The following is a 21,933-nucleotide window of genomic DNA, read 5'->3' as shown; positions in this document are numbered from 1 at the left end:
GAACGTCACCCAAGCACAAGGCAATGCCATCCGCGCTCTCAAGACCAACTGCAGCATAGTCATCAAACCAGCAGACAAAGGAGGGGCCACGGTCATACTGAACAGAACGGACTACTGCAAAGAAGTATACCGACAACTGAACAACCAAGAACACTACAGACAGTTACCCGCAGATCCGACCAAGGAACACATATGCCAACTTAACAGACTGATCAAGACCTTGGATCCAGATCTTCAGAGCACCCTACGTGCTCTCATCCCACGCATTGGAGATCTCTACTGCCTACCGAAAATACACAAGGCCAACACACCAGGCCGTCCTATCATTTCAGGCAATGGGACCCTGTGTGAGAATCTCTCTGACTACATCGAGGGCATCTTGAAACCCATCGTACAAGGTACGCCCAGCTTCTGTCGCGACACGATGGACTTCCTACAGAAGCTCAGCACCCATGGACCAGTTGAACTAGGAACATTCCTCGTCACAATGGACGTCTCGGCACTCTATACCAGCATCCCCCATGACGACGGCATTGCTGCAACAGCCTCAGTACTCAACACCGACAACTGCCAATCTCCAGACGCAATTCTGCAACTCATCCGCTTCATTCTGGATCACGTCTTCACCTTCGACAACAAGTTCTTCATCCAGACACACGGAATAGCCATGGGGACCAAATTCGCACCCCAATACGCCAACATCTTCATGCACAAGTTTGAACAAGACCTACTCACTGCACAGGACCTTCAACCGACGTTATACACCAGATACATCGATGACATTTTTTTCCTTTGGACCCACGGCGAAGAATCACTGAAACGACTACACGATGACATCAATAAGTTCCATCCAACCATCAGACTCACCATGGACTACTCTCCAAAATCAGTTGCATTCTTGGACACACTCGTCCCCATCAAGGACGGTCACCTCAGCACTTCGCTTTACCGCAAACCCACGGATAACCTCACGATGCTCCAATTCTCCAGCTTCCACCCTAAACACATTAAAGAAGCCATCCCCTATGGACAAGCGCTCCGTATACACAGGATCTGCTCAGACGAGGAGGAGCGTAACAGACATCTACAGACATTGAAATATGCCCTCGTACGAACGGGATATGGCGCTCGACTCATCAATCGACAGTTCCAACGCGCCACAGCAAAAAACCGCACCGACCTCCTCAGAAGACAAACATGGGACACAACCGGCAGAATACCCTTCGTCGTCCAGTACTTTCCCGGAGCGGAGAAACTACGACATCTTCTTCACAGCCTTCAACACGTCATCGATGAAGATGAACATCTTGCCAAGGTCATCCCCACACCCCCACTACTTGCCTTCAAACAACCGCGCAACCTCAAACAAACCATTGTTTGCAGCAAACTACCCAGCCTTCAGAACAGTGACCACGATACCACACAACCCTGCCATGGCAATCTCTGCAAGACGTGCCAAATCATCGACATGGATACCACCATTACACGTGAGAACACCACCCACCAGGTACGCGGTACATATTCCTGCGACTCGGCCAACGTTGTCTACCTCATACGCTGCAGGAAAGGATGTCCCGAAGCGTGGTACATTGGCGAGACCATGCAGACGCTGTGACAACGGATGAACGGACATCGTGCGACAATCACCAGGCAGGAAAGTTCCCTTCCAGTCGGGAAACACTTCAGCAGTCAAGGGCATTCAGCCTCTGATCTCCGGGTAAGCGTTCTCCAAGGCGGCCTTCAGGACGCGCGACAACGCAGAATCGCCGAGCAGAAGCTTATAGCCACGTTCCGCACACGAGTGCGGCCTCAACCGGGACCTGGGATTCATGTCGCATTACATTCATCCCCCACCATCTGGCCTGCGAAATCCTACCAACTGTCCTGGCTTGACACAATTCACACCTCTTTAACCTGGGGTTACCCCATCTCTGGATCTGTAAAGATTTAATCACCTGCTAATGCTCGCATTCCAAGCATTGTCTGGCATCTTTGAATCTGTCTATATATATGTTTCTGGAACATACCTCTTCGTTCACCTGAGGAAGGAGCAGCGCTCCGAAAGCTAGTGACATCGAAACAAACCTGTTGGACTTTAACCTGGTGTTGTAAAACTTCTTACTGTGCTCACCCCAGTCCAACGCCGACATCTCCACATCAAGAATAAACATGACAGGGCTGTGCAAAACAGGCGAATGGCGTTCCTTCCACAAGCACACTTAACATTGAGGTATCAATGATAGCAAGAACGAACTGAAAAAGGGGCATACACTGTGGTGATGTGGAAACACACTACATAGACGAGAGAAACATGATAGTGACAACTGTGTTAAGTGGGGGAAGGGCCTATGGTATCAGACCGGATTGACAACACACACATCATAAAAAAGAGGCGTAGACAAGAGATATGAAATGGGTTTGATTCTACTTCCATTTGTGAACATCATCTACATGTTATGAACACTCGTGCCACTACTGCGTTCCTTAATATTTTTAGCTTTCCTAAGCCTGAAACTATGCTTGGGTGCATCGCCAACATCGGTAGCAGGGCTGGGGGCAGTCCGCTGACTGCTACGATGACTTTGGCGGGTGATCCAAGGCCGAAACCTGTAGGGCCCTGGTCTGGGTGTCCTGATGTGGGACAGGTGACCCTCCTCAGCCTGTGGAGCGGTAGGTGACGGGGTCACAGCAGCCATTCTGTGAGTGTTGACCTTGGTGTCGTGTTGCAGCTTGTCCTGCAGAAAGACAAATGGAGTATGAACAGGATGCATGTAAGTGCAGATGATAAGGATGCATGGGGAGCGAGTGGAGCTATGAACAGGATGAGGATACAAGCTCCAGAAGAGATTAACCCAGATGAAGATGTGTGTGTGTGTGAGAGAGATGACCCTCAAGTTGGCAGAGTGCGAGATTCCAGTGAATATGTGATGGGGTTGCAAGTGTATGAGTTGACAGTGATGAGATGGTTGACTTACTCTGGTGGCACAGATTCAATCATTCATCCATCCTCTTTCTGCACTGGGTGGCTGACCTCTTCTGTACTTGATAGGCGCTATTCACTGCTGTCACCACCTGCCACGCTATAGTGGCAAGGTTGGTTAGTGGACCTCCTCCAGTCTTCAGAGGGATAGTGAATATTGCGGCAGACCCCGACTGCATACAAGTAGTATTCCAGTGAGGCGTCACAGAATTTTGGAGGAGCATCCCTTTGGGAGCCAAGTCTTCAGTGCAAACTTTTAAGAAAGCTGTGCATTTAAATATGGCACCTTGAGTGAGGAAACAGTGAGTTCACGGCAGGGCGGGCGAATCAGGCTGCTCGCCCTGACTAACGTGTTTCCCTTGCATACATAATTCATTTAGCGGAATGGGGATAATATGCTGCAAAAATCCACCGTTTCAGCCAATGGGTAAAATGCTTGCTGCCATACTCAATGCAATGAGGGGAAAATCCCACCCTTCAAGTGGGTAGACATGTTAGTTTTCACTTCATTTACCTTCTATTACCATCAAGGCAGAGGACCTATGCATTTGTATTAAATTACCTCTTCCTTCTGCACTCCCCATCCCACTCCCATGCTTTGGCCTGGCTTCCCGCCGAAGCTACCTTCTCCACTCCCACAGACTCCTTTTTCTCCACATCCCCTACTGCCACTTCACCCCTGAACATATTCACATCCCTCAGGCCATGGCCCTGCTTCTTCCCCCTACCCCTGCTCCTGCTCCCCCTTTGCCCCTTCGTCCACTACCCCATGGTCTGCCCGCATGCCTCACCCCTGCTTCTCCCCACGCCTGCACTCCAACTCCCCTCCCCCGGCAACCTCACTATATCCACTCCCTTCCCCACTGCCCTGCTCCCGGCCCTCAGCTCCACTCCCCTCCCCAACCTCTGCTCCTTCCTCCATCTACCACAGCTCCCCTTCTGCCCTGGCTCAACTCCTCCCCTTGCGGCCGCTCCAGCAGCATCTCCTCGGCCCCAAACAAATGTTCCTCGAGCAGTTGGTCCCCCTCCTCCTGGTTGTTGGTGGGTAGCGACAGCTCACCCTCAACCACCACTAATTAAATCCTCATTGTAGGGGAAAGGGGAGCTGTCTACCTGGGATGATCAGAGTTCAGGCCCTTGGGGCTCAGACCCCCAAAGGGCAGGGGATGAGACCACAGTCAGCTGGAATCTCCCTCCCTTCAGGGTCAGAGTCTGAAGCTGAGTGGTGGTCTCCAGATGGGTGGGAGCTGAGTTAATCCATCAGTAATACAACCTCAGATTGGACGAGAAGATCCAGCTGTTCTATGCCAGTGTTTCCAACAGTAGAGGCAGCACCATAAAGACAGCCCAGAACAGGAAGATGCTCTGAAGGTTGCATATGGAAGCAGCATCTACTGAGGGCATAATCTCCACATCATGTAATCATAGAATGCAACTGGTTGCAAATTAAATTTAGAGGTGCCGATTGATGGCTCCCCTAGCCTGGGCAGAGATCAGAAGAAAATTAAAAGGATGGAATTTCACCAAATGGCGGCGATTTCTCATCCTGGAAAAAAGGCAGCTGGAAGTTTGTTGAAGAACAGGGTCTGCTAGAACTTTTTTCCTCCAGCGATATGATGGGAGGTGCATGGGCAATGAGGTTGAAGGTGGGTCAAGAGTTGGAAAGAAGGAAATGATGAGCAGTGATCTCACTGATCATCAGAATCTTGTTTCTTGCAGTCACAATGTCAAGTTTCCAGAACCGAAAGAGCCGATTTAGCCCATCAGAGGTGCCCACCAATTCTAACCATGCTTTTGGACTTTACAATCTTCAGTTCCTGTAAATCAGCTGTACAACAACTGAAGCGACTAAATTCTGGTGAAATAAGAAACTTGGAATTCATGTCCTAGCTTGAGGCTATATCAAATAACATGCCCACTCGCTGTGTATTTCACGCAATTTTCCCATATGCATTAAAACATAGACCTGACCGCAACAATTCATCGGAGCTTACATCAGCTAAATTCAGAATACATAACCTCTACAAAAGCAATAATTATATGTATGGTGACAGCTCTTTGATCATATGGGGTGCCTCTCAGAATTAAGAAATCTTGGTTCTGACACCCAAATAGCATAGGGCAGCTAGAAAAATGGTTGCATTTTAGACTTAGAATACTAACCAAAATGATCCCAAGACAGCAATATTTTACACATTTCAATTCCAAGAAAGAATAATAATAATAAACTTATTGTCACAAGTAGGCTTCAATGACGTTACTGTGAAAAGCCCCGAGTGGCCACATTCAGACGCCTATTCGGAGAAGCCGGTACGGGAATTCAACCCGCGCTGCTGGCATTGTTCTGCATTACAAGCCAGCTGTTTAGCCCACTGTGCTAACCAGCCCCCAAGTATGTTGTTGCACCAAAGATATACCCAAAATTAAGTCAACATAGTTTTAGAAAATAATTTGCACATTTTATCCAAATCCTAAATTCTGGCTGAAGGATGATTTCCATAATTACTTGCGACATAACAAAGGTCAATATGCATTCACAGCTTTAGTAATGTAAATCACTTAGTGGATTTAGCCAAATCTACAAATTATTGAACTAGAAGTGGACAATGATAACTTCTGTACTGGGAACATTTTTTTTTTTAATAAATAATTTTTATTAAAGGTTTTCATAAAATATCAATAACAAAATGAAAAAAAGAACCCAACAGGGTTAAGTACAAAACACAATCTAGAAAAGCAACCCCCATACCACCCCCCACCCCCCCACGCCTGTACATAAATAATAAATTAACATTAACACCCCGACTTAACACAACAGGTATATACACCCCCTCAGACCCTTCAGTGTAAATAACAAAAACAAAAATAAAGTAACCCCCCCCCCCCCCGAGCTGCTGCTGCCATTGACCAATGTCTATCATTCTGCCAGGAAGTCTAAGACCAGTTGCCACCGCCTAACGAACCCTTGTACCGACACTCTCAAGGCGAATTTCGCCCTCTCCAATTTAATGAACCCTGCCATATCACTGATCCAGGATTCCACACTTGGGGGCCTTGCATCTTTCCACTGAAGAAGAATCCTTCGCCGGGCTACCAGGGACGCAAAGGCCAGAATTCCGGCCTCTTTCGCCTCCTGCACTCCCAGCTCCTCTGCCACCCCAAATATTGCGAGCCCCCAGCCCGGTTTGACCCTCGATCCTACCACCCTCGACACTGTCCTCGCTACGCCCTTGCAAAATTCCTCCAGTGCTTAGCATGCCCAGAACATATGGGTGTGGTTTGCTGGGCTCCCTGAGCACCTAGCACACCTGCCCTCACCCCCAAAAAACTGGCTCATCCTTGTCCCGGTCATGTGTGCCCTGTGCAGCACCTTAAACTGTATGAGACGGAGCCTCGCGCACGATGAGGAAGAGTTCACCCTCCCCAGGGCATCTGCCCACGTCCCTTCCTCAATTTCCTCTCCCAACTCCTCCTCCCACTTACCTTTTACCTCCACCACCGAGGCCTCCTCCTCCTCCTGCATCACCTGGTAGGTTTCCGAGATCTTCCCCACTCCCACCCACCCCCCGAGAGCACCCTGTCCTGTACTGTGTGTGGCAGTAGCCGCGGGAATTCCACCACCTGCCGTCTGGCAAACGCCCTTACCTGTAAGTACCTGAAGGTGTTCCCCAGGGGGAGCCTGTACTTCTCCTCCAGCTCACCCAGGCTCGCGAACTTCCTATCCACAAACAGATCCCCCAACGTTCATATTCCTGCCCTGTGCCACACCGCAAACCCTCCATCTGTTCTTCCTGGGGCGAACCGGTGGTTCTCCCGTAATGGGTTCCACACCGAGGCCCCAACTTCCCCCCTGTGCCGCCTCCACAGCCCCAACATTTTGAGGGCAGCCACCACCACTGGGCTCGTGCTATACCTCCTTGGAGGGAGCGGCAGTGGCGCTGTTGCCAGCGCCCCCAGACTGGAACATTTATTTTTAATGACACATTTATGAAGAGAAGCAACAATCACAGTTCATCTATCAATTACTGAAAAAGAAGGATTAAGGAACTGGAATTGAAATTAATCCAAAGACCCAACTGGTTTTGTTTTGATTTACTTGGCTAACTGAAGCCTGCCAAATCAACAAAGCTGTCATCAACAGTAACTGACAAAACAAATTCAATCAATGTGCAGGGGCTTGGTATGAAACAGTGCATGAAAAACCTGTACATTAATCCATTGAGCATACAGATAGGTGGTGGGAATCTGGAGCTCATTGCCTGAAAAGGGTGGTAGAGGTGGCAACCCTCAACATTTAAGTAGTTGAGCACATGAAATGTCATAGCACATAAGGCTACAGACAAAGTGCTGGAAAATGGGATTAGAATAGATGGGTGTTTGTTGGCCAACACAGACACAATGGGCCAAAGGGACTCTTTCCGTGCTGTAAAATTCTTGTGTGTTATATCTTCCTGGTGAATGTGCTACAACACAATGGTGCACACATTTTGGCTATCGGGTTGCAGTGAAGGTGGCAGAAAAACAAAAGGTCTGACAAATTTGCCACTGCTAGCCACAAATTCAACCATCATGACAAATCTGTGGTTTAAATGTCTAAGGGACAAATGACAGTGAGAACATCTGAACTGTGGACTCAGTTTGGAGTAGAAGGTAATCTAGCTAATCTAATTCTATAATCTTTCCATGCCAGGCAAAATGCCCAAATAATCAGGTCACTCTGCCAAGAGGAGAACATTGGACTGCTCGGAATTAGACTCCAAAAGAAACACAAGCCCCTTTTGATATCCCACAATCATGAAAGCATTACAAACTAGGTAGCACACAGTGGGTCAAACCGAGGTTGAAGTCAAAACCATTGTGCTTACAATGAAAATGTAGTATTTCAGTTATAATTAGCTTCTGAGAGGCAGAAAGAACAACAAATAATTTTGCACATTGCTTCAGGTAATCTTGGCTTGTAAAATACAGAAACATATAGTACCTTGTAAATCCAACAGTTCCTTAAGTGCTTGTACCCACTGGTTACAGAGTAGATGATCGCTGCAGATAAAGGTCACTTCACTACACCCCCAATGGTGCCCTTTTGATCTCTGCACATAATATACTAAAGATAAAAAAGGAAATAATTATGAAGTAATTTGCAGCACTTCAATTTAAGTTGAAAAAAATTTTGTGCATAAGTACGTACTAATGTGGTTGGATAAGCACTGCAAAAGCGAGTTGATAGCAGACTTCATTTCATCTTATAAAATCTACAAACCTTACAGCAAAATCAAACCTTAGAAGAAACCAGCAATTCTACGTCAAGAAATATGAATCACTGTAAAACTTTGTTGACAGCATGTGAACATTTAGAACATATTTTTTACTGTAATTGGAATGCTACAAAAATAATTCTCAGGGAAAACCTAGGCAGCCTAAATCTGCTTGTATGCATCATGGCCTTGATCGCAAATGTCTTCAAATTGTCCATCGAAGGAACCAAGTGACTGGCACATTTCCAAGAGAATTACCTCCATTCATCATCAAACACTTTCCAAGGCTTTTAGAAGGTTTTTTAAAAAAAACATCTAAACAATTCTTCAGTAACATTGCACAGTTTTATTCTGAAATTGTGCCATTATTCCATTAAGTATATTATAAACTGAGATTTGAATTTCAAATCATTACCAAGCTTAGAATTCATTGCATTCCAGTTGCCTGGTTACAAACTGCATCATGCAGTTCAGAAACGTCTTTATGGTTTGTCTCCATGCTAGCAATAAAATGGAGGTTAATAACACTTGAAACCAATAAGAAAGTATTTTTAATTCTTACTCGCACATGAGCTTACACGGTGATATGATTAATGCATGGGTTTTCTTCAGAACTGGACTCAAAATGAACTGCCGAGCAATGTCCTCTGACTGTGAGATGTGGCAGGTCCGGGAGGCTTCCAGCGTCCCGGATGGCTTCATCTGCAGAAAGTGCACCCAACTGGAGCTCCTCACAGACCGCATGGTTCGGTTGGAGCGGCAATTGGATGCACTTAGGAGCATGCAGGTGGCGGAAAGAATCATAGATCGCAGTTATGTAAATGTGGTCACACCCAAGGTACAGGCAGAGAAATGGGTGACCACCAGAAAGGGCAGGCAGTCAGTGCAGGAATCCCCTGTGGTTGTCCCCCTCTCGAACAGATATACCCCTTTGGATACTGTCGGGGGGGATAGCCTATCAGGGGAAAACAGCAGCAGCCAGAGCAGTGGCACCACGGCTGGCTCTGATGTTCAGAAGGGAGGGTCAAAGCGCAGAAGAGTAATAGTAATAGGGGACTCTATAGTCAGGGGCACAGATAGGCGCTTCTGTGGACGTGAAAGAGACTCCAGGATGGTATGTTGCCTCCCTGGTGCCAGGGTCCAGGATGTCTCCGAACGGGTAGAGGGAATCCTCAAGGGGGAGGGCAAACAGGCAGAGGTCGTTGTACATATTGGTACTAACGACATAGGCAGGAAGGGGCATGAGGTCCTGCAGCAGGAGTTCAGGGAGCTAGGCAGAAAGTCAAAAGACAGGACCTCGAGGGTTGTAATCTCGGGATTACTCCCTGTGCCACGTGCAGGTGAGGCTAGAAATAGGAAGATAGAGCAGCTAAACACGTGGCTAAACAGCTGGTGTAGGAGGGAGGGTTTCCATTGTCTGGACCACTGGGAGCTCTTCCGGGGCAGGTGTGACCTGTATAAGAAGGACGGGTTGCATCTAAACCGGAGAGGCATAAATATCCTGGCCGCGAAGTTTGCTAGTGTCACACGGGAGGGTTTAAACTAGTATGGCAGGGGGGTGGGCATGGGAGCAATAGGTCAGAAGGTGAGAGCATTGAGGGAGAACTAGGGAATAGGGACAGTGTGGCTCTGAGGCAGAGCAGACAGGGAGAAGTTGCTGAACACAGCGGGTCTGGTGGCCTGAAGTGCATGTGTTTTAATGCAAGAAGTATTATGGGTAAGGCAGATGAACTTAGAGCTTGGATTAGTACTTGGAACTATGTTGTTGTTGCCATTACAGAGACCTGGTTGAGGGAAGGGCAGGATTGGCAGCTAAACGTTCCAGGATTTAGATGTTTCAGGCGGGATAGAGGGGGATGTAAAAGGGGAGGAGGAGTTGCGCTACTGGTTCGGGAGAATATCACAGCTGTACTGCGAGAGGACACCTCAGAGGGCAGAGAGGCTATATGGGTAGAGATCAGGAATAAGAAGGGTGCAGTCACAATGTTGGGGGTTTACTACAGGCCTCCCAACAGCCAGAGGGAGATAGAGGAGCAGATAGGTAGACAGATTTTGGAAAAGAGTAAAAACAACAGGGTTGCGGTGATGGGAGACTTCAACTTCCCCAATATTGACTGGGACTCACTTAGTGCCAGGAGCTTAGACGGGGCGGAGTTTGTAAGGAGCATCCAGGAGGGCTTCTTAAAACAATATGTAGACAGTCCAACTAGGGAAGAGGCGGTACTGGACCTGGTATTGGGGAATGAGCCCGGCCAGGTGGTAGATGTTTCAGTAGGGGAGCATTTCGGTAACAGTGACCACAATTCAGTAAGTTTTAAAGTACTGGTGGACAAGGATAAGAGTAGTCCTAGGATGAATGTGCTAAATTGGGGGAAGGCTAATTATAACAATATTAGGCAGGAACTGAAGAACATAGATTGGGGGCGGATGTTTGAGGGCAAATCAACATCTGACATGTGGGAGGCTTTCAAGTGGCAGTTGAAAGGAATTCAGGACCGGCATGTTCCTGTGAGGAAGAAGGATAAATACGACAATTTTCGGGAACCTTGGATGACGAGAGATATTGTAGGCTTCGTCAAAAAGAAAAAGGAGGCATTTGTCAGGGCTAAAAAGCTGGGAACAGACGAAGCCTGCGTGGAATATAAGGAAAGTAGGAAGGAACTTAAGCAAGGAGTCAGGAGGGCTAGAAGGGGTCACGAAAAGTCATTGGCAAATAGGGTTAAGGAAAATCCCAAGGCTTTTTACACGTACATAAAAAGCAAAAGGGTAGCCAGGGAAAGGGTTGGCCCACTGAAGGATAGGCAAGGGAATCTATGTGTGGAGCCAGAGGAAATGGGCGAGGTACTAAATGAATACTTTGCATCAGTATTCACCAAAGAGAAGAAATTGGTAGATGTTGAGTCTGGAAAAGGGCGTGTAGATAGCCTGGGTCACATTGAGATCCAAAAAGAGGTGTTGAAAAATATTACGGTAGATAAGTCCCCAGGGCCTGATGGGATCTACCCCAGAATACTGAAGGAGGCTGGAGAGGAAATTGCTGAGGCCTTGACAGAAATCTTTGGATCCTCGCTGTCTTCAGGGGATGTCCCGGAGGACTGGAGAATAGCCAATGTTGTTCCTCTGTTTAAGAAGGGTAGCAAGGATAATCCAGGGAACTACAGGCCGGTGAGCCTTACTTCAGTGGTAGGGAAATTACTGGAGAGAATTCTTCGAGACAGGATCTACTCCCATTTGGAAGCAAATGGACATATTAGTGAGAGGCAGCACGGTTTTGTGAAGGGGAGGTAGTGTCTCACTAACTTGATAGAGTTTTTCGAGGAGGTCACTAAGATGATTGATGCAGGTAGGGCAGTGGATGTTGTCTATATGGACTTCAGTAAGGCCTTTGACAAGGTCCCTCATGGTAGACTAGTACAAAAGGTGAAGTCACACGGGATCAGGGGTGAGCTGGCAAGGTGGATACAGAACTGGCTAGGCCATAGAAGGCAGAGAGTAGCAATGAAAGGATGCTTTTCTCATTGGAGGGCTGTGACCAGTGGTGTTCCACAGGGATCAGTGCTGGGACCTTTGCTCTTTGTAGTATATATAAATGATTGAGGAAAATGTAACTGGTCTGATTAGTAAGTTTGCAGACGACACAAAGGTTGGTGGAATTGCGGATAGCGATGAGGACTGTCGGAGGATACAGCAGGATTTAGATTGTTTGGAGACTTGGGCGGAGAGATGGCAGATGGAGTTTAATCTGGACAAATGTGAGGTAATGCATTTTGGAAGGTCTAATGCAGGTAGGGAATATACGGTGAATGGTAGAACCCTCAAGAGTATTGAAAGTCAAAGAGATCTAGGAGTACAGGTCCACAGGTCATTGAAAGGGGCAACACAGGTGGAGAAGGTAGTCAAGAAGGCATACGGCATGCTTGCCTTCATTGGCCGGGGCATTGAGTATAAGAATTGGCAAGTCATGTTGCAGCTGTATAGAACCTTAGTTACGCCACACTTGGAGTATAGTGTTCAATTCTGGTCGCCACACTACCAGAAGGATGTGGAGGCTTTAGAGATGGTGCAGAAGAGATTTACCAGAATGTTGCCTGGTATGGAGGGCATTAGCTATGAGGAGCGGTTGAATAAACTCGGTTTGTTCTCACTGGAACGAAGGAGGTTGAGGGGATACCTGATAGAGGTATACAAAATTATGAGGGGCATAGACAGAGTGGATAGTCAGAGGCTTTTCCCCAGGGTAGAGGGGTCAATTACTAGGGGGCAAGGTTTAGAGTAGATGTACGAGGCAAGTTTTTTACACAGAGGGTAGTGGGTGCCTGGAACTCGCTACCGGAGGAGGTGGTGGAAGCAGGGACCATAGTGACATTTAAGGGGCATCTTGACAAATACACGAATAGGATGGGAATAGAGGGATACGGACCCAGGAAGTGTAGAAGATTGTAGTTTAGTCAGGCAGCATGGTCGGCACGGGCTTGGAGGGCCGAAGGGCCTGTTCCTGTGCTGTACATTTCTTTGTTCTTGTTCTTTGTCAACATGTAATCACGCTAAATTAACACTAAAAGAGGATTTAGTTACTTTTTGGCAGCTTTCACATAGTGTTACAAAAATGCTTAATAAAACATTGGTATTCTTCAAAAGCAATTTTAAACAAAACAAAAGGCCTTGAATAATTTTTTTTAAATTCATTAATGGGTTGTGGGCGTCGCTGGTTAGACCGGCATTTATTGCCCATCCCTAGTTACCCATCAGAAGGAAGTAGTGAGTTGCCTTCTTGAACCGCTGTAGTCCTGGAGGTGTAGGTACACCCACTGTGCTGTTAGGGAGTTCCATATGTTGCCTCAGCGACAGTGAAGGAACGCCGATATATTTCCAAGTCAGGGTGGTGAGTGACTTGGGAGGGGAACCTCCAGGTGGTGGGGTTTCCAGCTATCTTCTGGTCTTCTCCTTCTAGGTGGTAGTGGTCGTGGGTTTGGAAGGTGCTGTCTAAGGAACTTTGGTGAGTTACTGCAGTGCATCTTGTAGATGGTACACATAGCTGCCATTGTTTGTTGGTGGTGGAGGGTTTGAATGTTTGTGGAAAGGGAAGCATTCAAGCGGGCTGCTTTATCCTGGATGGTGTAGAGTGTCTTGAGTGTTGTTGGAGCTGCATTCATCCAGTCAAGTGGAAAGTATTCCATTACACTCCTGACTTGTGCTTTGTAGATGGTGGACAGGCTTTGGGGGGGGGGGGGGTCAGGACGCGAGTTCCTCGACGTAGGATTCCTAGTTTGTGACCAGGCACAACTCCAAAGACTTTGCCTCCAGATGCTGACAGTTTGCTTAATACAGGTTTATTCAACAACCACTATACATTCAGGAACGTGCGTCATAGTCCAGGTTAGATTTCCTCCCTTTAAAAGGTATTTATTCAATTTCCTGTACAACTTATAGTACTCTTAGTGTTCTTTAAAAAAACATTTCCATTACCCAAAACCATCAATTGATTTATTCTGACTTCAGAGCAATGTCTGGAAGTGTTTTACATGAATGAGAAACACACAAAAGGGCTACTGAGAGTCTGGTAAAACAAAGCCAAGTATTCTTAATTTGACGTAGAAACGTTAAGTTGCCCAATAGGTGAAGTACAATTTACACTAGTTAGAAGTGGTATCACATTTACAAGAGTTATTTTTAAAAACGGTAGAAGATAATTTTGGAACAAAGCACACTTGAGGTTATAAGCCCTTGCCAAGTTCATAATCACCCCAATGCAACTGCAACCCAGTGTGACATTTAAACAGTTTGCAGTTTAGATTATCTGAGGAATTTTGAAACTTGCTTTTCAATCTTTTTAGTGCAGAGACAATGGTCCCTCAGCTATGTCTCAAAATTAAAATTTAACCAGTATTCAATTGCTAGCTGAAAAACTCCAGGCATGTAGCCAAGTTTATATACCTTTAGCTCTGCAGTCCACGGGCAAAGAGCAATGCAGAAGCCAGCACATTACTCAAGCCTACTGCCCCTGCATCAGTCAGAGGTTGTTGATATCCTAATATACATCACTACAAAAATATGCATTTTATTGTCAGCGCACATGTATTTTAAAATATCCAATATTTGATTAAACAGCACCTGACAAATTAAAGGCTACAGAACACGGGAAAGAACAAGTCAACAGATTAACCTGCGCAGCATGCCTTCAAACCCAAAACTGTTTTTACAGCGAGCTTCCAAAGAATATCAATAATATTATGTATACCAGTTATGAACAACTGAAGTTGGAATTGGTCTCTTTGATGGAGCCAAAGGCAGTGGAAAAAATCCATTAAGGCTTCTCCCATTATTGGGCAGCACAGTGGCGAAGTGCTTAGCACTGCTGTCTCACGGCGCCGAGGACCCAGGTTCGATCCCGGCCCGGTGTCACTGTCCATGGGGAGTTTGCACATTCTCCCAGTGTCTGCATGGGTCTCACCCCCAAAACCCCAAACAATGTGCAGGGTAGGTGGACTGGCCATGCTAAATTGCCCCTTAATTGGGAAAAAAATAATTGGGTACTCCAAATAAAATAAAAAATGGCTTCCCCCCATTGTCAAAGGAAATAAATATTAAGAATTACTTGATAAACTAGGGATTTTCATCCTCAATAATATACTTCTAGACAAGAATCTGAGTGGCAGACAAGAAATTTAGTGGAACAGGTGAAGTAAAAATGAAGTATGTTGAGAAATGCCAGAGCAATAGGACAAGTGGGGGGTGGGGGGTTTAAAAAGATGTTTACCAAAAAATGAATTGGCTACCTGGAAGGTAAATTGAGGTTAGCACATATTTGTTGAACAGTCAGCTGATGTGATGGAAACATTAGTTTTCTGACAATGTGATGAATGGCATTCCACACCCATAGTTATCATATCGTCTTGGAGCCTAAATAGCAATTTCCACATCAGGAACTTTGTTAATCTAGGGAACAAAACAATTTTGGACATAAGGAGGCATGGGCAGGGTGATAAAGGAAAAAAAAAAATCCCACACCAAAGTAGAATACAAAACTATTAGGAGCTAGATACATTTATTTGTGTTAATATAGTAGCATCTGCTCAGAGCCTTGTTTTGTACAATATTTAAATAGCAGGAGTACTAAAGAAAAATACAACTGAAGGCCAATATTAAGCAAACATCTGCCAGGTTTCATTTACAGAACAGAGTTCCTATCTATATAGCTGTCCATATACAAGTGATCACACTGACAGAAACAGTCCATTGACAAAACTGATTTTAAAGAGGTCTCATGGCACTTCCAAATGGCCGATGTACATAAGTATCAGCTGATGGCAGCTCTCTTAGGGGTGGGGCAAACAACTAAGCCAGGAATGGCGAAAATTATATCTGCAAATAAAACTAACATACAAATGATAAAACTCACAGTCTCCAAGCATTTTAAGTTAAAGTAACGCAGCTCAACGTCCCAGATTACTTGGTGAATGAGAGTCATACAGAGCAGGAAACCACCTAATCGTCAGAATATGCTTACTAAGCTGATAGAGATGCCATAACTGACCTCAATAATCCAGAGTTCAGTAGAGGGGGAAATAAAAAAAAAATCAGCCAGGCTTGCTGATTGTTATGACAGGAAAGAAAACTAGTAGGCTAAAAAAAAAATCCTTACAGAATTATGATCTACATAAATATAGCAGAATGAAATTTTAGTAAAAGTATTGGTTGAAATATGAACTGTACCTGTGAACGCATGCGATGTTAGCTCAGTGGAAAATGAGGGCATTTTCTGCCATCTTCCATTTTCTTTGCTAATTCCATCATCTTCAATTTCATGAACAGCAACAATCTCACAGACAGGCACAGAGCTGCTCCCTGCTTGAAAATAAACAGATTTTATTTAATTAAGATTAATTTTATAGGCAACATCATTAGAAAACTAATTATATTAATACATAACTATTATTAAATAATAAATTTTGTTTGAGACCCGGACTAATACCTTTGCTGCAAAAAATCGAAAGTAACAAGCAAAGTTATGGTAGGTTGTACGCTTTGTAAATTGCAAGTTGTACCTGGAGTTTAATTATTTAAACAACGCTTTGAATGAAATTATCCTTTAATGCAATGACTGCATGATGCTTCTGCAGGATTTGAACTTCCTGGGTCCTATATACAACATGTATCTTAAAGTATTGGAAAATGAAAATACATTGTAACCTCTAGTCTGAAATGCTTATAGAATAACAACAGAACGCCTAACCACAAATGCATAGATATAAATATTTACCTGAAATATTATAAAATTATATCTCCAAATACTGTACCTGCCACGTTTCTGCTCCCAAAGTACTGGTCTAAAATGCTGATGGCGTCTGCTCAAAATGTCTTTGGATAACTGATATTTCTGGACAATAGATTTCCAGACTTCATTGGTTACAGTGTATAATATATTAGTAACAAAGTTAAGACTTATTAAGTTTTGCAATTTAAGTAATACATTGGCCACAACGTCTTGGCTCAAAGTTAACCTCCAACTCAGAACCGCAGTAAGCAGAAGAAATTAAATCTGGCCCAAAATTTGAGCTAAGAGATGTAGAAATTGTATTCATCTACCTTCTGGGATCTAGTTAAAAAATCCACCACTTAGTTCAGGAGTAAGCCTTTGTGGCCTACAGGCGTTGGAAAAATTCAAAAAGACAAATCATTTCAGAACAATATGCCACAGATAGCATTTGACAGAACGTGACTCTCCCTGCCCTACAATATAACCTTCTACATACTTTTAGATCATTCTCAAAGCAATAATGATAACCATCACCTCGACTATCTAATCAGTGAATCTCACAGGAAAGGTCATTTAGCCGATTTTGGTGATTCTTTTGAAAGAGCTGTACAATTTATTTCCACAATCCAACTTTTTCCCCTTAACACGTCAAATTACTCCTTTTTCAAGTGTTAAAGTTCCATGGAATCTGATCTGCGTGTGAAGAAACTTCTAATTTTGCAACTGATTATTTTGCTAATTATTTTACAATTTTAACTTCAGTTTAACAACCCATGTGCCAAACTTTCTCTTTATTTGCTTCATTAAAATTCCATAATTTTGAATGCCTCTGTAAGGTCATCCCTCAATTTTCCGCTTCACGAACAATCCCAGGTTTACTAATCTCTCCACAAAACTCCCTTAACCTTGGAACATTCTAGTGAACCTCTTCTGCAACCTCTCCACGTCCTTGCCATCCTTCCTAATGTGTGATCCTCAAAATTATACACAATAATCCAGCTAATCAGAGATTTGGTTTAGTATGTCCTCCTTTTTTTTAATGTTCACAGCCCCTACTTACAAAGCCAGGAATTCCAAATGTTTTCTCAACCACTTATCATAGGAGGGGAATTTCAGTACCAGAGATGAAAGTGGATTACGCCAAGGGATTGGAAATGCAGAGTAAAAACAGAACACTCTGGACGGATGTAGAAAATCTGAAATAAATACAGAAGATGCCGGAAATACTGAAATACTCAGCAGGTCAGGCTCCACCTGCGGAGTGAGAAGCAGAATGGACATATCAGGTTGACAACACTGCATTTCTGCAAACTTGATTAGCCGGTTTGTAGGCTTTGCATCTACTGCCTATGAGGGAAAGCTTGGTGGCTAGGAACAAGGCTGTGAATCTCCATTCAACTGCGTCTATACATTTGTTTTCTCTGGTATCAAATGACACCAGTCTACAGCACTGGAACCTTGAAGTTGTGGAGCACCGTTCATTGATTCCTTTCTCGGTTACACAACACCATAAAAAAGTTAAAAATAGATAACACTCAACAACATATACGAATGGGGTATTTCACAATATACAATAGGCAGGATAATTAAGCAAACATCTTAATAATCTATTGCCTGCAAACAAGTGTACGATATATGGCACTGCTATATTAAATGTCAATTGTGGACACTGCATTAGCTTGCAAATTCAGGACATTGCATGAGAATCTTAACTGCAAATCATAAGATTAGCCAATAAAGGCATGAGAAAGGACAAATAGAATAGGTTCTTCAAAATCAGGGTTACATACTCAGATTATTCCATCAAATATAGTACACATTCCATTCTGATGTGAACATGATCTTCATTACTTACAAGATTCTTAAGGGACTTCACAGGGTCGAAAGGTTGTTTTCACTGACTGGAGAATCTAGAGCACGGGGACAGAGTCTCAGGATAAGGGGGTCAATCTTTTAGGACTGAGATAAGGAGAATTTTTTTCACTCAAAGGATCGTGAATCTTTGGAACTTTATGCCTCAGAAACTTGTGAACGCACCAATATTGGTACATTTCAGGCTGAGATAGATAATTCCTTTGGAGACCAATATTCTAAGGGATATGGGGAGTGGGTGGGAATAGGGGGAGTTGAAGCCCAAGATCAGTCATGATCCATATTGAACGGGAGTGTGTGCATGACAGGCCATATGGACGACTCCTGCTCCTATCTCTTGTTTTCTTGGTGTACAGGAAGATATTTTCAACTTTGATTTACAGAATCAGTGAAATAGCCTGCAATATTCTTTGCTTGGCTTAGCATCTTGGTTAGGCAGGACCCTGGAAAGGACAGATAGAGTTTTAGGTGCATCTCCACATTGCTGTCAGATCTATTAAAAAAATAATATACTATTGATTAGGTCTAGTTAATTGTGTTCAGTAAACAATTTTGTGAAGTACTGGTGTCATGTTAAGCACTGATATTTTTAAAAAGGGGTTGACATACAGATAAGAATACTCAACTAGATATTGGTAATTTCAAACCCCTCCACTTACTTATTGCCTCAATGAGTTGCTTCTTTTGTTAACAATAGAGCATTTTTTAAAAGGAATTTGGATGCAAGCGCCATTTCATGTCCTCGCTTTACTGAACAGTTACCATCCAACTCTGGGGAAAATCACACAACAGATTGCAAACCTTGCTGAAAATGCATGAAAGGTTCATTGTGTGTGACACAATAGTGATTTTTCCTTGCCAAAGAAAAGACTGTTAGCAGCAACAATTTAAAAAGAGATAGGGGTGCATAATCAAAAGAAATGCAAGAATATTAAAACAACTGTAACCATTTAATTAAGTAACAAAGAAGTAACTTAACATCCGATGATACAGTTCAACCTTATGGAACAAAGCTTTTGTTAAAATTGCAGCTAAATACCGTGGACAGAGTGGTCTTCAATCTTTCCAACCTTAATAAAACTTGGCGCAGGCAAGTGGATTTTCTGAAAATCTTTATTTTTCCTTCTCAAAAAAAATATGGCCAATGCAAGTATCTGTATGCATGTATGGGCTGCCACAAATCACCACTTACATACTTGTGCATGCTTGCTAAAGCTCCCCTGCCTTTTCTTCCAGACAAACAAGTGTCAGGGTCAAAGTCAAATAAATTTCTGACCCAGTGGCCCATCCAGATAATTCTGTCCTGTTGAAGATCAGAGAGGTGTGAACTTGTTGTCAAGGTTCAATGGGATCTTTCAATAACTATAATTCTACCAAATTGAATCAATTTTCATCTTGGAACTTGGTAGTTTAATTTTCTAATGTCTAAGACATCACCTGTTCAAAAGTTCTGCTGGAATGCACTGAACTGCAATATTTTGCAGAAAATATTTAAACATTTTTGGAACATATCCTTTGAATAAAGCTGCATTTGGTCATGCCTTCAGCACTCTTCAAAGTCTGCAAACAAGCTTGAAATGTGCATCTCAATCCAGACTGTACAATATCAACAAAACCTCAAAGACTACAGTACAACATTTAATTTCATACCTTTATCTAATATTTAAATGGTATCCTATAGACAAGTACTGAATTTCAAAGCTACTACGGTTCGGTCTCCCTGATCACCAATTATAGACTCTGGCACGGAGTAAAAAGGTTCAAGTGGAAAAAGATGAACTAACTTTAAAGTGAGTTTTCAACTTCTAGTTGCCATTCAGCCTCTTCCTCCCCAAGACATAATACAGATTGATTGGTGATCAAAGATTTTCAAGAGTAAGGGCAAAAAGTGAGAACTGTTTGCGTCCCACCAAAAGTGAGCTTTACCTATCACGCAAGCGGAAAACATGCCAGAGAGAAACATGAATGAGAGATCAGTGCAGAGCGTCAGAATCCACAGGCAAATCAAATATGAACAAAAAATGAAGTTAACAAACCTAAAGAAAGCTCAAGAATATAGCCTTAATTGTTATGCAACAGGGTTGCTCTGCATTCTTATTTAAAGAAAAGTTGTACTTTTTCCAAACTTTGTTCTCCTGCATGCAATCTGTTCAGTAATACAATAGCACAAGACAAGTTCATTGATTATAAGGAAACCAAACAGACTGAGCAATCAATGATGCGCTTACATTGAAGATATTATACAGTACCAACAGAAGCACACATGCTAAAGGCTTCAGGAGACCAAATTTAAAAGAACAAAATCACAAATTTCAAACCTGAATAAGAGATTTTAATTAAAGGAGTAACATTAAGATCTAACCAAAAGTGTGTTTTGATGCAGAATAAAAAGCTTCACATTGCCTTTCGCCACCCGGCCTTATCTCAACTACTGCAGAAACTCTCATCCTAGTTTTGTTTTATTGTTTTGTGATATGTTAGCATTTAATTATCTCAATAGTTGACAATTGCCATGCTCGCTTGGCCAGCCTCCCATTTTGCACCATTTGAAAATCAGCTCCTTCGAAACTGTAGCCTGTACCCTAACTTTCACCAAATGCCCTATATAGCCTTCACTCGAGCTCACTGACCAACATGTTTTGTAAGGGCCACGAAGAATCTAGCACAAGTTAAGGATACAAAGTAATAACATTTATTCACTATAACATATATACATAACAGTAGCAGTAACTTACCTTGCTACATACTCCTTCCTGCTGGTTCCTGAACTGGCCAGCTTTATTTATACTAGGAGTTTACTAGTGGTTTCTCCACCCCCCCTCATTGGGGAAGCTCATACTCCCACAGGATTGTGGGATAGTCATTAGTCCCCAGCCAATGCTAAGTAGGCATGTTATAACATCCCTCCCCCCCCCCAAAGTCCAAGGAATCCACCGAAGACCCTGGCGAAGGAGGGCGTCGGACTCGTTTGGCCGCAGGCGGGACACCATTTGCACGCGGCGCTGGATCAGGCGGCGTGGAACGAGACGGAGACCGGCGCTTCCGTGATGAACGGCGCAACGGTTGTACATCCACGGCCCGTGGACCCGAGGATTCCCCCTCGGATGCATCCTGTGTCTCCATCTCGGAGTCAGAGTCTGCTGCCTCCGTCATGTCAGCGTCTCCATCTCCATTCGGTCCCGTAACAACCTGCACAGACTTCGAGTGAGGCACCAGTGGAAGATTGTGTGGACTACCTTCCCTCGTCTCTGGTCTCTGCGACTGTTGAAATGAGTTCCGGGGGCGGGGAATCTTTTGAGGGGCTAGTCATCTGGACCGAACGTGGTCTACATGTTTTCGCTGGAGACTACCCTGGGCTTGCACTTGGTAAGATATAGGGCCCGTTTGGCGAAAGATTACACCAGGAACCCATTGCGCACCACCAGCAAAATTCCGAATGAACACTGGGTCACCGGGCGCAAACTGCCAAATCGGCCGATGCTGAGAAAATCCCTGTCCCTGCCGTTGTGTGCGGCGTACTTTTGCGCCAATGTCCGGGAAAACTATACTAAAGCGGGTGCGAAGTCTCC

General features: G+C 44.2%; 1 protein-coding gene across 2 annotated transcripts in view; it reads right to left on the bottom strand.

Annotated features, from left to right (window-relative positions):
* Nucleotides 1-21,933, bottom strand: part of cerk (ceramide kinase) — a 102,032-nt gene that overhangs the window by 71,816 nt on the left and 8,283 nt on the right. Inside the window, exons 2-3 of one of the 2 annotated variants that reach the window (XM_072471466.1) lie at nt 15,949-16,083; nt 7,962-8,084 (exon numbers count right to left, since the gene is read on the bottom strand). In XM_072471466.1, coding sequence (XP_072327567.1) covers nt 7,962-8,084; nt 15,949-16,083 — 258 coding nt within the window. The remainder of the gene's footprint in view (nt 1-7,961; nt 8,085-15,948; nt 16,084-21,933) is intronic. The other variant, XM_072471467.1, reaches the window with a different exon arrangement.

The sequence above is a fragment of the Scyliorhinus torazame genome, chromosome 13 (genome assembly GCF_047496885.1).
Source record: "Scyliorhinus torazame isolate Kashiwa2021f chromosome 13, sScyTor2.1, whole genome shotgun sequence".
In the NCBI taxonomy this organism is placed as follows: Eukaryota; Metazoa; Chordata; class Chondrichthyes; order Carcharhiniformes; family Scyliorhinidae; genus Scyliorhinus; species Scyliorhinus torazame.
Note: the sequence above shows the minus strand (reverse complement) of the source record. Positions and strands in the feature narration are given on the sequence as shown.